Genomic DNA, 24,529 nt, shown 5'->3' on the forward strand with positions numbered 1-24,529 from the left:
TTCATATCAAACTCTTGTACTCCTGATCGTGGAGCCATCAGGGCAACCATCATCTTAAGAGAAAGTCCAGAGTACCATCAGTAGGTCAAAGCAGCACAGGAAGCCTTAGCCCTTGAAACAGAAGCTATTCTGGGATGACTGGTACTAGCCCAGGATTCAATGTCCAGAGTAGTCTGGAGTTGATTCCAGTCTCTAAGAACTCTGAAAAAGTTCTAAGATGGAACAGGGAAAACTGGAGCAGAAAGAAGCTGTGGTCTTTTCCATCATCCCTTCCTTGTCCTCCTCTTCTGTCCTGGAGATTGGCCGCTATAGGAGATACTGCCCATACTACTGGGCAACCAGTAGTCAAATGGGTGTGATGGTGGAGAACACAGAAAGGAAGAGTAGTAAAAGTGCAGGAAGAACAAAGCCAGAAAAAAGCCAGGCAAAAAATCAGCTTCTCATTCTTGACCACAATTTAGTGGAAATGGGATTGGCACAGTCACATCTTCCTTCTTTATCAAATCCTCAGGCTAACGCTAGGTCCAAGTGAGGATAACACTGGCTTGGAGCTTGAGTGAGTCAGGGTATCTTGGAGCCTTTTTCTACCCGTAGAAACTGTTATGTTCCCTAAGCCTTCAAGTATACTGTATAAATCCTTATTAGGTAACATGTGTGTGGTATGACTATCAAATTAGATGTTTGGATTTATAAACTTTCCAGTTACCATTATTGAGCATTTACAACATAGTAAACCAAATGTTTTCTGCAAAGGGCCAGAGAGTTTTAGGCTTTGTTGCAACTACTCAATTCCACTATTATTGGATAAAAGAATCTATAGACAATATGGAAATGAATGGGTGTGGCTGTGGTCCAATATAACTTTATGAAAAAGGCTTGGATTTGGCCTATTGGACATAATTTGCTGACCCCCATGCTCAATCTGCAGTAGATTTGTAACGTATATAATTTCAAATATTCTTTCTAACAATCACTTGCAGTTGGCTGTATTATTTTAATTTTGCAGACAAAGAAACTGAAGCTCAGAGTGCTTTATAAACGTGTCCAAAGTCACAACAGCTAATAAGTAGTAAAGCCGAGATTCAAATTTTCAGAATCTCTTTTCTGCTGTAATCTAAAGGGGACTTTCTACTATTGTGTGGATATAAGTGACACATGCCGCCTTTAAGTGCCGATTTTTTAATATCAATTTTTTTCATAGAAATCTTTCTAAGGTTTTGATGGCTCAGGCTATGCTTATACACAGCAACAATTACAGAATTGCACATAGCAGAATGATGCCACTGGCGCCAGGAGTGCTGCTTGCCAGTGAATTGATGGTTTCAGCTGACTCTTTTCTATGTTGGCTGCACCTGTTCTTCTGACTCACTTCATCACTTCTTTCTGGTGTTCTGTTTTAGCTTCCAACTCATCTGCAATGTGCTCTCTGTGTATTATAGGAAGAACTGAGGTTGCCAAGTTAAACCAGATCATGTTACAAACGACTGATATCAGTAGGTTCTGGCCTATGTGTAGCTTTCATGCCTCTTTCCTGTATTGGATTGAAAGATATAAAATAGACATTTTTGTTGGTCAAAAGTGGCAGTTTCAGACGGCTCAGTCTAATATTAAAGGGCACCGGCCCTGACATATGCATTTTTCTAGGGCTCATGAGGTTTTTCTTCCGTTGACCTCACAGCTCGTGGTGGTGCTGCAGACGATTAAAGCAGCAGTAGATTGCTGCCAGAAAAGTGGGCTAAGATCTAATAACTCCTCAAATCCACTGTGCTCTATAACAACAGGCAGGGTCAGAGGGCCAGAAGTCAGTCAGACTGCCTCGGCACTAGTCATCCGCACACTGAAATAGTTTTCAAAGTTTGTTTTTTTCAGGAGCTTCTGCACAATTTTCTCCTCAATCCTCTTTATAAGAATGACATAAAGTAGTCAGATTGACTAAACAGACTCACAACATGGTGACTGAATTACTCAAGGGCATGAAATAGACATGAGAAAGAAATCTGGAAACTTGGGAATAAAAACCTCCGAAGACTCCTAAAATATCAGAAACTGTACTTAAAGAGCAGGGATTCATCACAAAAAGACTATGAAATGCATAATATCTTCCTCTCAGTTCAAAGTGGGGATTTTTTTTTTTTTTTTTTTTTTTTTTTTTGAGACGGAGTCGCAGTGGCACAATCTTGGCTCACTGCAACCTCCGCCTCCCGGGTTCACAGCATTCTCCTGCCTCAGCCTCCCGAGTAGCTGGGACTACAGGCGCCCGCCACCACACCCGCCTAATTTTTTTTATTTTTAGTAGAGACGGGGTTTCACTGTGTTAGCCAGGATGGTCTCGATCTCCTGACCTCGTGATCCACACGCCTCAGCCTCCCAAAGTGCTGGGATTACAGGCGTGAGCCACCGCGCCCGGCCCAAGTTGGGATTATTTTCGAAGGGCGCTACGTGAGTATGCATGTAGATCTATATTTCTACTTCTATAGGGCTGATCTATTTTCACTTATGCTAAAAACAAAATAAATCAATGGCATAAATAAAGAAAATTAAGAGATAACAAAGATGTGTTGTTTCTAGATTCAAATTTCCAGGGGTAAACAATAGGGACTTTATATGATTTCTGAAGATAAAGAATCAATACAGATAAAACTTTAAAATAGACCCATAGAAATAGCAGAAATTAATGAAAAGACATGATAAACTTCTGATATAATTTCTTCTCCAAGGAAGAGAGAAAAACTTTCAGTTATCCACAACATTTAGGCATTTTCTTGGAAACCAGTAGAAAGTACATGTTAAGAAAGTTAAAGGAAAAGAACATATTTACCTTGTTCTCCACCTGGACACTGTCACCTTCTCCAAGCACTGCTGTGTGATGAGGTTCTATTTTTTTTTGTGCATCATCGGGCCCTACAAAACCAATGACCCACTAATTTAATACCCATTATAGTACATTTGTCATATGGTTACTTATTTGGTTAACTATATAGCACCACAATATTTATTTTAATTTGTGAAATAACAGACTTAGTAATTTCCTTAAATCTCTTGGTTAATTATATTTGCTGTTATTAAAGCCTGAAACTAGTTTGTTTTCAATTTTGAAAAAGGACAAGGAGATGAATCCTGGGTTGTGTTTCCATTTACACTTTAATGGATAAGCAAAGTCCTTGGCATTATGCGCTCATGTTTACTTAGGTAAATTATAAACTTTATTAGAATTAAGAATAGTTAGAAAAAGTATCAAATGCCATAATTAATTCATTTCCACAAGTATTAATTGAATACCTACAATGGCCTAGTACTATGGGACAATACAGAGACATGCAAAGTAGATTCCTTTCATAGAAATAATTCAAAATCCCATTGGAGCAAACTAAATCTATACACACAAAATAATCAGAGAATAATTCTACTGAAAAATAAGTAAGTTGGATAGCTATTGAATAACAGCTATCGAACTCTGAATAAGACCCTGTTCTAAATGGTGTGGGAATATTCAGGATAGATAAATTTCCATCTCTTCTATACTGAGGTTTACAAATAAAATAATACAAATGAAAGTGTCTCTTAAAGGCAAAGATAAATTCGTAAGCAAAGTTCAATAAGAGAACAGGGGTAGGCCGGGCGCGGTGGCTCAAGCCTGTAATCCCAGCACTTTGGGAGGCCGAGACGGGTGGATCACGAGGTCAGGAGATCGAGACCATCCTGGCTAACACGGTGAAACCCCGTCTCTACTAAAAAAAACAAAAAAAACTAGCCAGGCGAGGTGGCGGGCGCCTGTAGTCCCAGCTACTCGGGAGGCTGAGGCAGGAGAATGGCGTGAACCCGGGAGGCGGAGCTTGCAGTGAGCTGAGATCCAGCCACTGCACTCCAGCCTGGGCGACAGAGCGAGACTCCGTCTCAAAAAAAAAAAACAAAAAAAGAGAACAGGGGTGATGGGGGCTTGTGCAGGTCTAGGGACCACAGATATTTGTCGTGGAGGAGGTAAGACTTGAACAGAGCTCTGTAGGATTAAACCATAAGAGGCAAATCTGGGGAAAAGGGCATTCTAGACAAGAGAAAATATTGTGGTGAAAATTCTATCATTCCTGGAACAGTCTTTTGGGAAGAACGATGGAAATGTAAGCTATCTCCAGATCAGGGAAAGCCTTTAAACCCATGTTTATCCATATAAAATTGACAGCCCTTGAGGGGTGTGTGTGTGTGTGTGTGTGTGTGTGTGTGTGTGTGTGTGTGTGTGTGTGAAATTACCAGACCTGTTTCTTGGAGAAATGACTCTGATGGCAGAATGTGGAGTGAATTGGAGGGGACAAGACTGAAGTTAGGATGACCTGTTAGGAGTTTGCTGTAACAGTCTAAGTGAAGATGAATTACAGTCTGAATTGAGAAAGTGGCAACAGAAAGATAGGGATGAATTTGACAGGTGGAGTTGAAAAAGAAATCTAAAGGATTTGGCCACAGTGGGAGAGAGAAAAGTCTAACATGATTCTCATTAGGAGCAGAAGAATGTAGTGACTTGAAGATTGCAAGAGTAGTTCTGCAAGAGGAGGCTGCAGATTGGAGAGGCCAAAGTGCACCACAGAAGGCTGTAGAGAGGGGGTGAGATTTGGACTAGGTCTTTCAGTCGGGAAAAACCCCGATATGTTAATGGACAAGAGAAAGAATATTTCAAATTGAGTGAGTAGCCCATAAAATGTCTTGGGAGATATCCCTGCATGCCCTTTTGGGATGTAAATAAGGGCATTCATGTGACAAGTTGGAGCTGAATAATCAATAAAGAAATGCTTGTTTAAATGAAAACAATAGCTTAGCAATTATTATGTAAACAGAAACATAATTTGTGAATTTTGGACATATCGGTTGGAGTCCAAACAACTATATTTTCTAGAGAAGTCCTTCCCATCTCCACTTTGGAAATAACCAATATGAGGCAGCAGAGTTCATTCTGATGCTTGCAAATATGAAATAGGATTCTAACAGAGCAGGAGTTCTTAACGTGGAGTCAATGTCCTCCCAAGGAGTCTATGGATACAATTCAGGGCATGGGTGGACTTGGATAGGAGATAAATTACATGTTTACTTTCACTAACACCTAAATTGAAACGTATCTTTTCCTTCAATCATGAAGGTAGCCAACAAGCCACAGTAGTATAAGCTGGGCTGACGACTTTGTCTGCAGCAGAAATCATAGATATTTTCATATCACTTTATGGTTTTGTAGATATCTCAAAATATAGTTCATGTTAATTATTACTTTAAAATTTAGAGCAGGCCTGCTACTAGATCATGTCATGTCAAATGTCATTAAAGAAGCACGCATATAGCTGTATCCTAAACCTGTTCTTTTAACATTTTCATAACTGCACTGATTTTAAAAACATTATTTAAGGAGGCAGGGGGCTTGGCAGATGTCAAAAAGGTCCATGGCAGTAAAAAGATTAACAACTTCTGTCCCAGAGGAAGTGGTGTGCTGGATAATGTTTATCAGTTGGCTTTCAGGAGTAACGGGGAGAACTAACCTGATTTGTAAGTGTGTGCCAATATCTGTGGTGTAAATACTTCCACTGTGGCCAGTTTCAACCTACTAATGTGAGGCCAGGGAAGGCACACAATCAGCTCCTGCAAGCCCGTAAGAGCCAGGCCCAGCATAATACTAAAGGTTTCTCCTCCATCAAAGATTTAGGTCAACAAATGTCATGGAAACAAATGATAGAACTCCACTGATTTTCCACTTATGCAGGGATTTGGCAATAAAAGAGAGGTCTGGGAGTTAAAAAAAAATCTCATTTAGAGTTGAGTAATATTTTTAACTGTGATACAGAGGAGCATTCTATTAAGTGTGCTTTACTGAGATCCCCTGGGAGCAATGAACCATGTCTTTATCTTCAACTAATTCATATATAACACCCGTTACCCACGTGGTCCACTCCTGGCCCCTAATTTTGTCATGTAGGATGTTTCGTGATACATATACCACAACAGTTTATAAACCCCTTCGCTATGTTTTAATGGAGTGAGCTGGCAAAAGAGCGCTCAAAAATAATGCTGAATTGGTATTTCTCTGCACCCCGTATCAGGGGAGCTTGCTTGACTATGGTGTTCATTGGTCTGTGAGGAAACCTTAATTCAGCAACAGAGTTCAGCTTGTCCAAAGGGCTCTAACTCTAATTGTACGTGGGATGCAATTTCTGCCCATTCTCTTTGCAATCTCAGTGTTGGTACAAAAGAGGTCATTTGAAATGCTCCACTCTAAGGTAAATATTTATTTATTTTTGAGATGGAGTCTCGCTCTGTCGCCCAGACTGGAGTGCAGTGGCGCAATCTCAGCTCACTGCAACCTCTGCCTCCCGCGATTATTCTGCCTCAGCCTCCTGAGCAGCTGGGACTACAGGCGCCCACCACCACGCCCGGCTAATTTTTTGTATTTTTAGTAGCGATGGGGTTTCACTGTGTTAGCCAGGATGGTCTCAATCTCCTGACCCCATGATCTGCCCGCCTCGGCCTCCCAAAGTGCTGGGATTACAGGCGTGAGCCACGGCACCCGGCTGTAAATCTTTATTTTTATTTATTTTCTTTTGAGACAGAGTCTTACTCTGTTGCCAAGTCTGAAGTGCAGTGGTGTAATCACAGCCTACTGCAGCCTCAAACTCCGGAGCTTAAGTGACCCTCCCACCTCAACCTCTAAAGCAGCTGGGACCACAGGCATGCATTACCAAGCCCAGCTCATTAAAAAAATTTTTTTTGGTAGAGGCAGGGTCTCATCATGTTGCCCAGGCTGGTCTCAAGCTCCTGGGTTCAAGCAATCCTCCCACCTCGGTCTCCCAAAGTGCTGGGATTACAGGCATGAGCCACTGCACCTAGCCAAGGTAAACCTCTCTTATAGACACTGGAGTCAGGGTTCCAGGTTAATAATAACCGCAAGTGTGCTTTTAGCTTCTGCATCATTACATGAAATGTTTAAAACAGGGTCACAGAAAGCAAAGACTGATTCTTTCTTTATTTCCAGATCATTTTTATGTTATTCATCCATCTGGTTATCTCCTGAACCTAAAATAAGTCTCAAAAAATGTATCTTATTGTTTCCGACTACTTTCAATTATAAACAGAGCCAAATCAGATAACAAATAGTTTCCATTGGGAATCACTGCCAAGAATGTTAAATCTAATAGCACAGTTAAGGAAAAAATTAACTGAAAACAATTTAATTGCAATTTTTTTTGCCTAAACAGTCATAAAAGGGCGAAATACTTCAAAATCTATTTTAAAGTTAGTGCTGCATCTTCAGTGTGTAATTGCTGTACAACTTTTCTGCAAATGCCAATTTTTCTTTTCCTTTTTTCTATTTATAAGAATTGCTGTCCTATTTATTCTCTGTTCTATACACTCCAGTACTTCTATCATAGGTTTGATATCATCAATTTTACATGTGTAGTTGAAGCCTTCTTATCTGATGCAAATGAGATTGTTAATTGAAAAAGACAGTCAAACTACCTCAAACATTTTATTTTAAATTAAAGCATAAATGTGCATTTGTTTGTAGATTTTTAGAAACACCTCTGCAGCAATTTGGAAGGCCAAGGCAGGAGGATTGCTTGAACCCAGGAGTTCAAGACCAGCCTGGGGAACATAGGGAGACCCTGTCTGTATGAAACATTTTTAGGCGTGGTGGTCCACACCTGTCATCCCAGCTACTCAGGAGACAGGTGGGAGGAGTGCTTGAACGGAAAAAAAAAAAAAAAGAAAGAAATATAGTTAAGGTGGGTTTACTGACTTAATTGAAGCATTTTCTTTTTAAAGCATACCCACAATGCACCACGCGTTAGATTATTAGAGTTTCCCCAAATCTTTCACAAATTCAAAGGCATTTTCTTATTATTAAATTTTTAATTTTTGTGGGTGCATAGTAGGTGTATATATTTTGGGGTATATGAGATGTTTTGATTCAGGCATGCAATGCAGAATAATCACATCATGGAGCACGGGAAGTATCCATCCCCTCAAGCATTTATACTTTGTGTTACAAACAATCCAATTACACTCTTTCAGTTATTTTAAAATTTGCAATTAAGTTATTATTGACTATAGTCACCCTGTTGTGCTGTAAAATAGTAGATCGTATTATTTCTATTTTTTTGTACCCATTAACCATCCCCACCTTTCCCCCCCCCAGCCCCCAACTACCATTCCCAGTCTCATGAACTCATGGTAACCTTCTTTCTACTCTCCATGTCCATGAGTTCCTATCATTTTGATCTTTAGATCCCACAAAGAACTGAGAACACGTGATGTTTGTCTTTCTGTGTCAAAGGCATTTCCTTTAGCACTTCACTTTTACAAAGCATCTGCCTTAGTTGTTATGGAAATACCAACTCTCTTTTCACATTTATTTCAATAATTTACAAGTGTTTAATTAAATTACATAATGTCAATCATTGGTGCAATTAGCATACATGGACTGAGAACAAACACAGGTGCCTTTAAGTCCACTACAACCCAGCTAATGGGAGCAGCTATGGGCAGGCAGACCAGGGAGGAGCTGATCACCCTGGGTGTTCAAGCACCTTCCTCAAAGTATTCACCATAGAATGAAGAGCACTGGGCAATCCAGTTAGTTGGATAAATGGAGGTCAATTATGAGGGCTGCTGGTGCACATTGGTGTCTCCCTGCCTTTACTGCAAGATCCAGAGCCCGTTTCAAACTGCTTAATATCACCCAAAACCAGAGCACAGAGGTTTGTGCTCAAAAGGTTAGCACAAACTAAGCGTGAATCATTAGTTATTTAAATAAATTCAAAACATTTTACTGCCTTTGTAAGCCAGTTCATTTCAATAAACACAAACAAATGTTTTTAGATTTCTAAATATTTTCTAAGCACCAACAGTATACTTGATATCAGGCCTTCTAGGGGACTAGAATTCAAGCTGATAAACTGTACCAAGCTTCAAGGATACAGAATGTAAACTTTTCTATCCTTTTGATCTCTGCATTAATGTGTAAAGTGATTTTCAGCACAGTTGCAGGGAAGAGATTTGGTACTGGTATCTATGGGATATACTGGTTTTCTGACAACGTATTTCTTACTTTCTTTTGACTTCTATTTTTACCATATGATGCACGGATTCCAGCTGTGGGCTGGTCAAAGAACTTTTTGCCTCAGCAAAAGATTGTTGTCCAGGGTCTCTCCCTCTATTGCACACTTTTTAAAACTACTATTCAGTAGCTTAGAAGGCTCTTCATTGTTGGAAAAAGCAAATATATTAAAAATTAAGAAGATCCTTGAAAAGCATAAAGTGAGTACTTTCAGATGAGTCTCAAATGAATATTTTATTTGAATAAGAAAATGAGAATTCTACTAGTCTTATTTTAGCTCTGTTAACTATTTTTCTTCAGGGTGTCATTAGAGGACAATTACATAGCTTCACAATACTTACCTTTACCTTTAAAATGACTGACTGACTTTGACAACTAGTTAGACATCCAGCATTTTCTTTTTTTTCCCCCTTTCTTTTTTTTTTTTTTCTTTTTCTTTTTTTTAAGACAAGAGTCCCGCTCTATTGCCCAGGCTGGAGTGCAGTGGCACAGTCTTGGATCACTGCAACCTCTGCTTTCCGGGTTCAAGTGATTCTCCTGCCTCAGCCTCCCATGTAGCTGTGATAACAGGCATGCACCACCACGCCAGGCTAATTTTTGTATTTTTATTGGAGACAGGGGTTTCACTATGTTGGCCAGGCTGATCTCGAACTCCCAGCCTCGATCTGCCTGCCTCAGCCTCCCAAAGTGCTGGGATTACAGGGGTGAACCACCATGCCCGGCTGTCCAGCATTTTCTAATGTTCAAAACTCCACCTGTTTGTAGTCAAACTAAATTTTGTAGTCAAAGTAAATTGTAGTCAAACTAAATCTTTCAAGCACTTCCTGTAATCAGTTAATATTTTAATGGCCCTCCTAAATTTCCATTTTATGCAGTCTCCTCAGATTATTTCCTCAACCCAAGTTGCAGCCCATTTATTCCAGTCCGATACACTAAGTATATATATATATATTCATTACATCTACTTCAACTGAACGTGTTTGACATTTTGAAAAAGACAATTCCTTGCTTATCACTTCCTGCCATCTGTGGTTCGTTGGTGCCAACCTAGTTTTATAAGCAAGATAAAATTGAGGCAGTAAAGTCAGAAAACATTTTCTGGATTTTCTCTATTTATTTTATAAGTCAGTACATATTCAAGAGCTATTTCTGCTTCATCATTTGTTTTTCTCGGATGATTTGTTCTTGCCCTTTTGTTTTTCTCATTAACCGCCCATTAGGGTGTTGGTAGGAGGAAGGGAAGGAGATAAAATTCAAATGAGGTCCTTTAGCCAGCCACTCACTGGTTAAAGCACAGTCCCAAGAGGCCAGTTTTTGTGAGCTGGATTCTCTTCACGGTCCAGTTTATTCTAGACAGATGCAACTTTGCTCCAAGGCTACAGACCCATCCCCTGCCAGACGTTTTGCACTGTGGTCCATGGTCACGAGGGGGGACCGGGTCAGTAAATAGAAATGACTCAGGAAAATCCTGCCTCATCTCAAGAAAAACAAGTGGATGTGTGGGTCATTCTTATCCCAAGAACTGCAGAGCATTTCACTTGTTAACTTCTCAGGCTCAAGGTCTGTCAGGAAACAAGGCTCTAACTACTGCTTAAAACAGGTTTTGGCAATTACTTGTTAATTTCATTCCCGTTCATTCTCCGCAATTCGTTTAAACCAAAATCAACTGTCACCTTTGGTAGAGCTCACAGGCTAAGAAAAGTTTTCACTATTATAAATGGTTAAAACAAACTAAAAAATAGCCTTTCATGACACATGAAAAAACATGAAATTCACATTTCAGTGACCATAAATGAAGTTTTATTGGAATAGCCACCCAATTTGTTTATGTATCATCTGTGGCTGCTTCTGTGCAACACGGGAAGGGCCAAGTAGTTGCAACTGAGACTATATACCTTGCAAAGATGAAAATATTTGCTATCTGTCCTTTTACAGAAAGTCTTCTTCTCCCTGCGTTTTCTCATTCTGCACAAACATTTCTGTTATCCTTACCACCTTAAAATTCACATGCTTTCTTTATTTCCATTTGTGCAGATTCTTTTGTTGCTCTTGAAATCATAAATCAGGAGCACTACCTCCATAAAAAATTTTCTATTTTTATAAAGCACTATGTGTTTCTCAGGATTTTCAGAAGATCATAAAAACAAATGATATCTCATCTCTTCCAGATGGTTAATATAGTTTAAGGTGTGTACATATAAACTTACGATACTACTACAAGACTTATTTTCACACTTTCTCCAGTGCTAAAATAAATGAATTTTACTCCTGACCCCTAATTGAAATGCTATTCACTGAAAAGGGAACTAAGCCCATTTGTACTTTATTAGGAATAAATTCAAAATGCATGAGTTCCGCATTACCATTATTTTCCAGAAGAATAATTTCAGGCAATTGAACATCCTTCTTGGAGAATAAAAGGAATGGTTTAAATAGCTCTGGGTGTGGCCTTCTGTCCCTGAGCAGATGTTATCTGTAAGCCAGCTGCCTGGAGCTGGGGTATTGCCCAAGGAGGTGGCCATGTTAGGGCCCCAGAAAGTTCAGTGCTGGCATCCCTGCAGGAGTGGGTGGAGAGCATCCAACTGCAGAGGGTCTCAGAAATGGGGATTCTTGGCCTGTACCTTAAGATGCCCCACCCCACCCATACCTGTCTGTGGGGATGAGGAGGGGAAAACGGGAGGCTGGTTCTCGGAGTTTTCTCAGAAGTATAACTGGAGATGCATATATTCTGGTACAAGTAATTTATCTGGGAGGTGATCTCAGGAAAGGACAGTCCAGAGCCAGGAGAGTTAGACAGAAAAGGGAAGACAGACAATGAAGGGTGTGTCATCAAGCACACTCAGGTGGCTTGGCTGTAATCCCACCGGGAAACCAGTAAACAGCGTTTCACGCAGGCTTCAGAGTTATCCTGCCTGATGGGTCAGGTAGCTTCTGGGAATGTTAATTCTCCAGTACTTTCATCCTACCCTGATTGGTTTCAGAGAAAAGCCTTCAGGCAAAGTGACAGATACTGGCTATTGTTAGTTGGTGAGTGAGCACTCAGGAAGTAAGGGCCCAGGGGTGTGGGTGGGGTACCAACAGCATCTGCTATAGCTGTTTTCTCCCAGTCCTACAGAGAGCCTTTTACTGGAACCCACGGCTGCTTTTAGGAGGATGGGAAGGCGAGTAGATGCAGGCAGGAGCCAGGCTGCTCTGCAAGCCTCTCTCTCCCACCTGCTCTGTCCCTTCTGCTGCTGGGTTTGCTAAGGGATTTAGACGTGAAAAAACAAGTTAGATGGTGCTATCTCTGCATTGTCATTGGACAAAAGGTAGGGGGTGGAGCATGAAAGCAGGATTGAGGAGACCTTGGTTCTAGCCCCACGCCTACCAATGTGTAACCCTGGCAAGCTAAACAACTTTCTTAGATTTCACTTCCTCATCTATAAAATGAGCATTGGTTGGGTCTCAAACATCTTTTCTTGATTAGACTCAACAAGCAACACATATACAACCCTCGGAAGAAGAGAAAACCCACTTTCGAGATTTCTCAGAGGAAACTAGCACTGCAAATTCACCTCCTTCCACTTCCTTCTCCCAGGAGATAGGCAGATTCCTGCTCCCCTTGGAGCCCACTGCAGCTCCATCCCTTTATTAGTATGGAGGTTGCCAACATCTTAGCGAGGTATCAAAACACAAAATGGTGCCTGGACTTTCATCTGTGCACAGAGTGTGTCATGACTGGTGTTCGTATTCTCTTCCCTCACTGAATATTCCGTAAGCTGAGAGGCGCCCTGCCCTGGGCATACCTGTGCTGGCATATAGAGAGGGCTGGTATGGGAGAGAAGGTGGCATAGTATCAATTACATAAAATGGTGTCATCCTACCTTTTCTCCTTTCAGTAGTTTAAATTAAATTGCAATTGAGCCCTAAGTGACATAGCCATAACTTACCAACATACACATCTCCAGATATGGTGTATATGAAGCTTGTCCACCCTGGAAAGGACCAGCAACATTAAAATGTTAGTGTCCAAATGCCAAAAGGAACAAAGACATACACGTTATTACAAACATAAAGATGAACTTGGAGATGAAATCCTTTTCTTCCCTTTAGATAGACATTTTAAGATTTAAGTTCTGTGAACTGTTTAAAATATACAGTGACACTCATATTGTTCTCTTTCTCACACACACAGACACACCCCTAAACCTAAATGACTTGGTCCCAAATATTTAAGAAGCACCCAAAGTAGACAATGTACAATTCACTTGGCTGTGTATCTACAGGCTATAAGCTGTATTGTCAAACAAACTATTCCTTCCAATTGTAATGTTATGATAGTAACTGCAACACTCCAGTCTGGCTTTATTTTCCATTTGTTGTGCCTCCAAAGTGTCTGAAGTGTGAAGCTGATGCTAGAAATACGCTTTTTTTTTTTTTGAGCTGGAGTGCAGTGGCGCCATCTCGGCTCACTGCAACCTCTGCCTCTCAGATTCAAGTGTTTCTCCTGCCTCAGCCTCCCTAGTAGCTGGGATTACAGGCGCACGCCACCACATCTGGGTAATTTTTGTGTTTATAAAATTATTTAATAGAGACGGGGTTTCACCGTGTTGGCCAGGCTGGTCTCAAACTCCTGACCTCAGGTGATCCACCCACTTTGACCTCCTAAAGTGCTGGGATTACAGGCATGAGCCACCGCACCCGGCCTGCTTTTTTGTACTTGGTTGCATTCTAGTATCAGTGCATTCTAGTTCCGGTGCATTCTAGTTGCATTCTGGTTCCAGTGAACTCCTTCTTTTTATCTAGCCTAACATAGAATATGCATCAGTTCCAGGGATACAGGGATACATAATCTTCGGGGTATAAATGGACTCCAGGATGGCCTGTGAATTCCCTGGAATTGTTCACACAGTTTTTCAAGTATGTACACTTTTCTGGGAAGAGAGTACACAGAATTCACCAGATTCCTACCATGACCCATGGGGCCAAGAAATCAAAATCACTGACAATAGGCCATTTGCACTCTCAGCACCAACACCTGATTTTCATGGATGTTTATATCTTGTATCTATGGCTCAGAAGAGATGCTGTGTTTCCACTGAGAGATATGAACCCAGAAAAGACACAGTCAAAATGGAATCATGATATCCCTCCATGTGCCTTCAGTGGAAAAGGAGATCTGGAAAGAGAATGCAGGGCACAGTTCAATGCTGGAAGGACAAAGCCCACACTGGAGTCTGTGTAGGAGTCAGCGTGATGACAGAGTAAACAAAGGCAAGTGCAGAAGGAGCAAGGAGGCCACAATATGTTCCAAGGATATGATTGCCATGGCAGATGGCTTGAAACACCCAGTTGGATACAAAAGAAAAGCTATAACTGAGAAAACATAAATTAAGTCTCACTAAGAAAATCTGAAGGATGGCAAAACAAACGCACTTGAGCAAGTGCCAGAGAATATTTTCCCATCCTCCTATTTCACAGTTTTTCCTCTCTGAGATTTTACTAGAATAAGTAAGCTCTCTGAAAGTAATGTTACTTATTCATAGTTTACTCGTTTTTCTCCCATATTAACCCACTCATACTTAGTCTTCCGAGCTTGGTCTACCATCATTTACTGAACATCTACCATGGGCATGTACTTTAGACAGAGATACAAAAATGAATAAGGCATAGCCGGGGTGTGCAAATTGTTCACCGTTCACCTTTGATGCAGGGAGGTCCATGGTAGATGCTGAAAACACATGCTAACAATTTACAGCCAGATTCCATGTCTTATTCTGGATGGGCTGGCTCTGCTGGAGCACTTCTTTCTCTGTTTTCTAATGAATGCTGAGCTTTTCTACTTCTATTTAGCCTGATTTATAATCATACTCTACAACCAAACCCATTTCTTCTCTGCTTTTTCAAAAATTTCTCCACGGACTATTGTTTAAGTTTCTTTTTCGGAGCACCAATAGCTTCATTTTTTCTGATTATAAAAAAACACATTAATTTAAAAATATTTGAAGAATATGACAGTGTGGGACATCTAAACTGAAAATCTTTCTGCAATCTTCATTCCTACTCTGACATAAATATTGTTAGCAATTTGGTATTTGTGTTTTCAGTTTTTTTTTTTCTTTTATGCACTATAAGTTATTTCCTTAAAAACCAGAACTAACTTGGATTGGGCGCGGTGGCTCACACCTGTAATCCCAGCACTTCGGAAGGCCGAGGGGAGCAGATCACGAGGTCAAGAGTTCGAGACCAACCTGGCCAACATGGTGAAACCCCGTCTCTACTAAGAATACAAAAATTAGCCAGGCGTGGTGGCACGCGCCTGTAATCCCCGCTACTCGGGAGGCTGAGACAGGAGAATTGCTTGAACCCGGGAGGCAGAAGTTGCAGTAAGCCGAGATAGCACCATTGCACTCCAGCCTGGGTGACAGAGCAAGACTCCGTCTCGAAAAAATAAATAAATAAATAAATAAATAAATAAAAACTAGAAATAACTCAATATTCTAGCTTGGATACCTTTCCATGTCAAAACATAGAGAAGTAACTCATCCTTGGGAAAAACTGCATGGCATTCCATTGTAAGCACATGTCGTAATTTATACAACGAATCCTCTGTTCATAGTTTAAAGGTATTAAAAAATGGTTACCACATTTGACAAAACCTCCAAACTCTCAATAGTTCAACCAGGCTTTTATTTGAGTTCATTTTGATTGTCCTAATCTCATTTTTCCTCCACCTGCTTTGCTTCCTGTTCACCATCCAAGCAGAAATCTGGTCCACAAATAATTGCCTAGGTCTGTTCTCTTTCCTTTTTTATCTTTTTACATGATCTGGAAGGACCAAACATCTGCTTAAAGGAATGGCCAAGTCAATTTATTAAGTGCGTTCATATATTTTTACTCTTTGTAAAAGTCTTCTGTTAGGATATATTGTCCATCTTTGCCAGTAATAACACAATTCATGTTGCTGATTGGAAATCACAGAGTGTTAGAGGGCATGGAATAGGAATGAAGGCAATTTACCTTTTTCTTTCTTTTTAGCATGATGCCTATCGGCACTTGCTTCTATTAATTTGTTTAATTTCCACTAAGCTTTGTTTCTTAAGTCTGCTGCAGAAGAAAACAAATGCCAAATTTCATGAATGCTTACTATATGTTTAACAACAGCCGCATTTTCTGAGAATTCCTTCTCTGTTAAGAGCAGGATTGCATTAACGAAGAGATCTCTTGTGAGATTTTCAGTTCCTTCCCATCTTTCTTTCTTCCCCCACCTCTCCTCCCACTTTTATGTCCTGCACCAAGAACTGATGCCATCCCCCAATTTTTATTGCTTTGTCAGAGGTCACACCCCGCTACATTTTCCTTTCTTCTACAAATATAGGCTGCAAGCTAGTGTCTCTTTGCAGCTGAAAAGCTCTTCCCTTCCCTTGGGCAGTGACGAATAAAATGAGTTGGGAAGGAGGTCACATTTTCGTTCTGGCCCCCTAGGACAGTTAAGTCAGCAACACATTTCAAGTCAGACCTCCTTTAGCCAAACACTGAAAACCCAAAACTTTAAAAAAATATGTAAAGCATTTTCTGTGGCAGTTGCTCTCATTTCCAGGGAGGCTCCTAATTCTTACAAACGTCCCTAGTGAGAGCTTTCCTCAGCCTACATTCCTTGCCTTAACCCAGGTCATTTTCTTTCTGCTCAGTCTTAGAGTTCATTATTCCAATGAATTTACAAGTATTTCTTACCACCTGTATGTGCAGAAAAAATAGAAAAACGTGGCCTGGTGACACACCAACCCCATTAACAGAGATAAGGGCACTGGGCTAAGGAGAGATTGCAACCCTTCACAAACTCTGGGTCACACTAATTGCCAGACCGCAAAGCAACCCTGGTTCCTAAGAGCCTCCTCCCATGCCCGCAACCCCCACCCCACCGGAAGTCCCCACATCAGCTTTGGCAGGTAACTCCCTCATCTTGGATCTCAACCCTGGCCTCCTAGGACAAGAGGCAGACCTGCCTGGTTCTTCCCTCCCGCTCCTCCTTCCATCAAATTCTTTATAATTTTTATTTTAAAATAATTTCAGACATACCAAAAAGTCGCAAAAATACTACAGAGAATTATTGTACACCATTCACCTAGATTTCCCCAAAGCTAACATGTTTACATATATGCTTTATCATTCTTCTCACTATAAATATGTCATTCTTTTTTTTTCTGAAATATTTGAGAGTAATTTGCAGACATGTAGCCCCTTTATCTTGAAATAATTTTCAGTATGTATTTCCTAAAAACAAAGATATTTTCTCACAAAACTATAGTGCACTTATGGAAATTATGAAATTAACATTGATACAATGCTACTATCTCTGTACGGATATTCAAATTGTGTCAATCATCTGAGTAATGCCTTTTATGGAAAAGGAGAAATACATTTCTAGGCCAGGATCCAATCTGCGATCACACGCTGCACTTAGTTGTCATGTCTAATCTTCTTTCATTTGAAACAGTTCCTCAGTCTTTTTCTTTCATTAGAAGTACAGACCAGTTATTTTATAGAATGCCCCTCAGTTTGGGTTTATTTGATGTTTCTTCATTTGACTGAATCGTTTGCTAATCCCTGTCCCTCCTAGATTTAGAGAATTTTCATTTATTTTTAATACTTAAATTTTTAATTCAGAAGAGCACAAAGGATCAAATAATGAACATATATGTTTGCCATACTTGTTTCATATCTATCTTTTAAGATAAAAACCATACAGGTGAAAGAAATGTCCCCTAACTGGTTGCTGCCAATCCATTTTCTACACGCGTAAGTCGCACCTTTTTAGAATCTCCACTTAAAATCCTTCAGTGGCTCCCTGTTCTCCCGGGACAAGCCCAAACTCCTGACAGACAGACTCTTCTCAATATGGTCCTACATTTCTCCAGTATCATGGCCCCTCTGCCTGCCCCACCTCCATATTTAATTCTATCCAAGCAACTCCCCCTTGGGGAGCAGGGAAACAAAGCACAGCAGCAAACCTTAAAAGAGGCTTTGTGGAGAACCATGGAAAACAAACCAACTAAGCAACCAAACAGCAACAAGAATGAGCACACAGCATTACAGGCAGAAAGTTTCTGTTTCAACATCAGCGCATCACCCTCAGGGAGATCGAGGACCAGACTCTTCATCTCTTTAAGCCTGTTTGCTGCTTTGTAAAACAAGGAATGAATACATATAACACAGAGTTCTGATGAACACAGTCTACTGGGGAAACCTCAAACATACTGTTTATATTGTATGTCTATATAAACATATATAAATGTATATACATCTGTATATACATATGCGTGTTATATGTTTTTAATCCTCTCTACACAATGCCAGGCACTTACGAGGTATTTAACAAATCTCAGTTCATTTTCCTGCCCCTTTCTTCTCTTTCCACTTTCCTTCAAATTTGTGCATGTGGAGAGGTTACACACTTCTGATGAGGCTGTGACCCCGGCCAGAGAAGGGTCATTGCTATGGAGATGGCCCCAAGCTCCCTGCTGTACCCCCCTCACACCAAGCCAATTAGTCTCTTGGACTGCTGAGCAAAGCTCAGCAGGGTCATCATTTCCCAAAAGAAGTCTACATTTTGGGACTTCTCCCAAAACATCCTCATCGAGAACCTCATGGCATTAAGGATGCTGCCTGTGTCCCACCAAACACTGCAGTCTAGAATTGGTGACATCAGTCGGGTTGCCTGATCATACAGCAAGTGACAGCTCACCATAAGATCTACTAACTTGCCAAGAATAGGCATTTAACCACCATCTTATAAATGAACATAAACAGCAAGATAAAGAAATATCAACTTTGTAACTCTGCAATCTGGAAAAGAGATAGGTTATTACCTGAACTTGTGGGAATTCCATTGGAAACAAATGAGAATGCCCATTTTACCAAATTTGATGAGTGACACCAATAAGAAAATGCCCAACTATATAACCCAATGGTATACACATCAAAACACTTGTGACAATTGGCTTTCCAGAATAAAATAGACTCAGAATGCACTTTCTACATTACAGAATGATCACACTACAGGCTGTTTATAAGCCATGGGCATATAACATTAAGAGCTACCCCTCAGGATCCCGTATTTTAAGCAAGCACAACTGTAGCCTATAGGAGAACCCTGTCTTATGGTTTGGTCCACATTCATAATACTGAACACTCATTGCATCAGAAGCTAACAGGAAAGTTGAGAAATAAATGAAATTTAACATTTTGAATGAGAAACGTATAAGCAATATAAGCTCTTTAGAATGTAAACTCAGAATACAGCCTTCTGCATGCCCAGAATGAAGCCTAGCCCACGGGAGGGTAAACGCTGCTGATTATTTTCTTGCTAATACAATAGTACTAAAAACGTATTAGAATGCTCTAAAAGTTTATCCTGCTCTTTAAAAAAAGTTTAAAATCGACACATAATAATTGTATCCTGCTCTTTAGAGACTAAGTGTACAATGACGCATTGGAGTTTTCTCATAAGACATTTAATACAATTTTTAACTGAAGTAATATATGCTACTACTATTTCTTGGTTTTATCTGAACAGAACTTGTCTCCTCTTCAGATACACAGTATTCACTACTGGTTTTTAATTGCTCAGAAAAAAAATCAGAAAATAATTCAAACAATGTAGACATAATCATAAAATTCTATTTAGCACTATAAAACAGAAACTAGTTTAGGCATTTGAACTTAGATTGAAGCCAAGTTTATAGACTATTAAGATCTAAAATATACAGAATTTTAAGGATTAAATATTCAAAAAATAATAGAAACCTGAAATTAGCAGGGAAAGCCATAAATACCCCTAAGATTACTTCAGGATGTATTTGGACACCTAACTGTTTTTAAGAGAAAGAGGTCTTTTTTTAAAAGTACAGACAGAGTCTCACTTTGTTTCCCAGGCTTGTCTCGAACTCCTGGCCTCAAGTGATTCGCCTGCGTCAGTCCCCCCAAAGTGTGTGGATCACAAGTGTGAGCTACCATGCCCAGCCTGAGAAAAAGATTTTTAAAAGCCCCTGTAAAATATGAAAAAAAAATACACCCCTGCCAAAATAGAAATATATTTAAATTCTTAGAATAGGTTTCTACTTTACATTGATCATCGATTTAATCTGTTCTCTCCTAAAGGCGACATAACAGAAAAACACAACACAATTTTCATACTGATTATATTACTCATCTAAACATTTTCAAGAATAGTCCTTTTTCTAACCTATGTGCAAAATTTTGGATTTATTTACCAATATGCCCAAGGCACTACTAATAGAGTACTGATCACTAAAGGTCCATATTTTTGTTTGGTGCAGGACAAGATGGCAGTTAAGAGTCATAGAAGAAACTCAGTCCCATTACTCACTAGCTAATTGATCTTGAGTAAGTGACTTAATCTCTTTGTACCTCAGTTTCCTCATCTGAAAAATGAAATAATCATAGTCCTTACCTCACAGGATTGTGAGGATTGCAGGTGTTAATTCTAAGGATAGGGGAGGTTCTTAGAGCAGTTTCTGGCAAACAGTAGGCATTTAATAAATGTTAGCTATAATGATTATTATTACTATATGATGATTCAGTGAACTGTGAACCCCTTAAAATGTTCATGGCATTCTCCATCATGGATTTTTGTCATTTTTTCCTCTGTTTCAAACCATGTTTTAAAAAATATAATTGTATCTTACCATATATGAAAACCAATTTCATCAAAGGATACAAAATTTCAGTTAAATAGTAGAAATAAGTTCAAGAGATCTATTGTACAACATGGCGACTACAGTTAAGAACAATGTATTGTATTCTTGAAAAATGCTAAGAGAGTGAATATAAAGTGTTATCACAAAAATGATAACTATGTGAGGTAACGCATGTTAATGAGTTAAATTCAGTCATTCCACAGTGTATATATACTTCAAAACACCAAGTTGTACATGATAAATACATACAATTTTACCAAAAAATAATTTAAAAATAATCCAGGTGAAATAAATACATCAATATGAAAGGCAAAACAACAAAGCACTTATAATAGAGAGTACATTTTTATGATCTTGGGTTAGGGAAAGATGATTAAAGAAGCCACAGAAAGTACTAATCATTAAGGAGCCAATAGATACATTTAAGGCATTTTTATTTATTAAAGTAGAGAAACATAGTATAGAAAGGTTAAAAAAAAAAAAAAACAAGGCAGGAAAGACATTTGCAACACAAATAACTGACAATGACTAGTATTCAGAATATATAAAGAGCTCTTACAAATCAATATGAAAAAGACAACCCAGTCAAAGGTAAATGATGTTAAACTTCTTCCTGAATAATTTTATATTTCAGGCTCTGATTCATGTTAATCACTGTTCTTCCATAATTGTTATGTATATATTCTAAGTATGAAGGTAACCGTGATTGAATAGTCTAATGCACTGCTGGGAAGTAGAGAGCTCTGCAAAAAAATTACTCATGAATTAAATAGGCTTTTTCTCTCTATGACAAGACTCAAAATGTAAAATTCCACATGAATCATTCATGTTTGGGGCATCCTCCTTAAAAGTAGAGAATGACTATGAAAAAACAGGCAAGAAGCCTGTGGAAAAATCACTATGCATTTTTCAAGGTTTACTCAAGTCATTTTTAAAAGTCACAAATGCGAGAGAGAAAAAAATCACTATTTGTTTTTGAGTCATTGACCATATGGAAAAATGTGTGGTACTTTCAACCAAGATCATAAGTGTAGAAGTCGACTCTAAGATGTCTACCTGATCCTGCCTCCCGTATTGCCCTATGTAATTCCCTCTCTCTGAGTATGGGCTGTGGCTACAGTCTTGCTTCTAACCAGCAGAATATAGCAAAACTGATGCAATGTCACTTCTGAGATTAGGTTACATAAAGTCTCTGGCTTCCATCTTGCTCACCCTTGCGCCTTCTGATGAAGTCAGCGGCCATGTTGTGAGCTGCTCTATATAGAGCCCCTTGTGGCCAAAACGAGAGAGCAGACTCTAGCCAGCAACCCTTGAGGAACTGAATGCTGCCAACAACCACATGAGTGTGAGCTTGGAAGCACATCCTTCTCAGTCAAGCCTTGAGATGACCACAGCCCCAGATGACACTTTAATTATTTATTTTTTCTGAGACAGAGTCTGGCTCTGCCACCCAGGCTGGAGTGCAGTGGGTGATCTTGGCTCACTGCAACCTCTGCCTCCCAGGTTCAAACAATTCTCATGCCTCAGTGCCCCCCTGCACCCCACCCCAACCGCCCCAGTAGCTGGAACTACAGGCCCGCACGACCACGCCTGGCTAATTTTTGTAATTTTGGTAGAGGTGGGGTTTTGCCATGTTGGCCAGGCTGGTCTCAAACTTTTGGCCTTGAGTGATCTGCCCGCCTCAGCCTCCCAAAGTATTAAGATTACAGGTGTAAGCTGCAGCGCCCAGCCCCCAGCTGACACTTCGATCAGCCTTGTAACAATACACAGCTAAGTTATGAGACATTGCAAGACAATACATGTTGTTCTAAGGCACAAAGTTTTGGGGTAATTTGTTATGCAGCATATAGATAATTAATACAATAAGACTTATTTAAATATATACTAATGTGACTTACCAAGTAGCTACTGTATGTATGGCATTAAAATCTACTTTTTAATCAAGGAAGATATAGCTCCTTTTCTTTTTTTCCCCCCATAAACACAGAAGCAAAAATATATTGACAACATTTAAAAGGGTGTATCAGTTTCCTGCTGCTGCTGTAACAAATTACTCTAAAACTTAGTGCCTTAAAGTAACAAAAACTTTTATCTTACAGTTCTTGAGGTCAGAAGCCCCAAAATGAACCTTATAAGTCTAAAATCAAGCAGGACTGCATTCTTCCTGGAGGCTGTAGGGAGAAATTTGTTTTCTTGCCTTTTTCAACTTCTAGAGGCTGCCACTAGTCCTTGGCTTGTGGGACCTTCCATTTTCAAAACCAGTAATCAAATCACTCTGACCTCTGCTTCTATTGTCACATGTCCTTCTCTAACTCTGACTCCCCATCTCCCTGTTTCTCTTATTTAGATTCTCATTATGACACTGGGTCCACCTGCATCATCCAGGCTAATCTCCCTATCTCAGCAGCATTAACTTAGTCATATCTGCAAAGTCATTTTTGCCATGGAACATAACATATACATAGATTCTGGAAACTGGGATGTGGACATCTTTGGGGGGACATTATTTTGCCTACCACAGAGGGGTAGATCATATGGTTTATAAAGAAATTTTGTTTATTGATGTACATATACTGTAAAGGAAAAGCTATAAGGTGAGGAAAAGCAAAAAGGTTCATAAAATCAATTTTTCCCAAAACAGCTCTCCATTTTTAACATTCCAGATCCTGCCTTTAAGTATCTAGAAGCAAAGGTGCTGTAAAAGAAAAAGGAAAATAAACAGAGTGGCTGTTGAGGGCCAAACTGTGATACAGTCAGTCAGAAGACAAGGGGGACATGAGACCAGAAGGCACATGTTTCTTGGAAAAGATTGATGTTTTCCTAGAAATACAGATTTATGTCCTTCAGAATTAATGGTAACAAACAGTGTTATCTGTATATCAGTTTACAGCAAAAGGAAATTCAGATTGCCTTGCGCCTTGCAAGAGATGGTAAAAGTCACCATTAAAAAACTACTTACTCTTATTTTAGCCAAGATCTAATATGAAAAACGTGTGGCCAATGTGAAAGGAATCTGGTACTGTCAGAGACTCAACAAATTAGATTCTTTGTAAGTGATGCACCGTCCAGCTCAATTCCTGATATCTACTTCCTTCCAAATCCTCACTGTGTGAAACATCTGTTTTCTGCAAGATTAGCACAACCCAAGAGAAACGTGCCTAGCCTGAAGGAAATAAAGAGATGGTAAAAATCGATTCAAATAGTATTTATGGGGAAGAATTCAGATAAAACCTAGTCTGATTCATGAGAAACGTGTTCAGTCTCCCTTAACTGTATTTCCCTTGGGATATATGCATTTTCCCAGTATCAGGGATGGGATGGTAGCAGTGTATGCTTCTATTCCTATCCAATTAGTCTGGTAATGATACAACCAAGTCAACATTAAATTAGTTACACTGCAAAGCTTATGCCAAAAACCAAACATAACCCAGATATCCATGTCAAATCCCTTCACCATGAGTAACAAAACAATCAAAATACTATAAACAAAACATGTCCAGGACCCAGCCAATGGCCTACACATTTCACAAAATATTTGATACAACAAAGCACCCAAATAAAAAGAATTTAGACAGTCCTTGTAGTTTGTGATGGAATTTGACCTGGAAAGGTGGGGAAAAAAAAGACAAATGGTGACCTTGATTTGAATTACTTCATAATAAAATTTATACAGCATAATTTTACCATCCAGTATATCTCATGACAGGCAGCCAGGACTATCAAAGCTGCAAATAATGAGTACTTT

General features: G+C 39.5%; 1 protein-coding gene across 2 annotated transcripts in view; it reads right to left on the reverse strand.

The window, feature by feature from the left end:
- The window catches only part of PIR (pirin (iron-binding nuclear protein)), a 118,714-nt gene that overhangs the window by 10,127 nt on the left and 84,058 nt on the right, over window positions 1-24,529 (reverse strand). For both annotated transcript variants that reach the window (XM_011957886.1, XM_011957887.1), the window contains exons 7-8: window positions 13,015-13,059; window positions 2,819-2,901 (exon numbers count right to left, since the gene is read on the reverse strand). In XM_011957886.1, coding sequence (XP_011813276.1) covers window positions 2,819-2,901; window positions 13,015-13,059 — 128 coding nt within the window. The remainder of the gene's footprint in view (window positions 1-2,818; window positions 2,902-13,014; window positions 13,060-24,529) is intronic.

Source organism: Colobus angolensis, unplaced genomic scaffold (genome assembly GCF_000951035.1).
Source record: "Colobus angolensis palliatus isolate OR3802 unplaced genomic scaffold, Cang.pa_1.0 Scaffold450, whole genome shotgun sequence".
Taxonomy (NCBI): Eukaryota; Metazoa; Chordata; class Mammalia; order Primates; family Cercopithecidae; genus Colobus; species Colobus angolensis.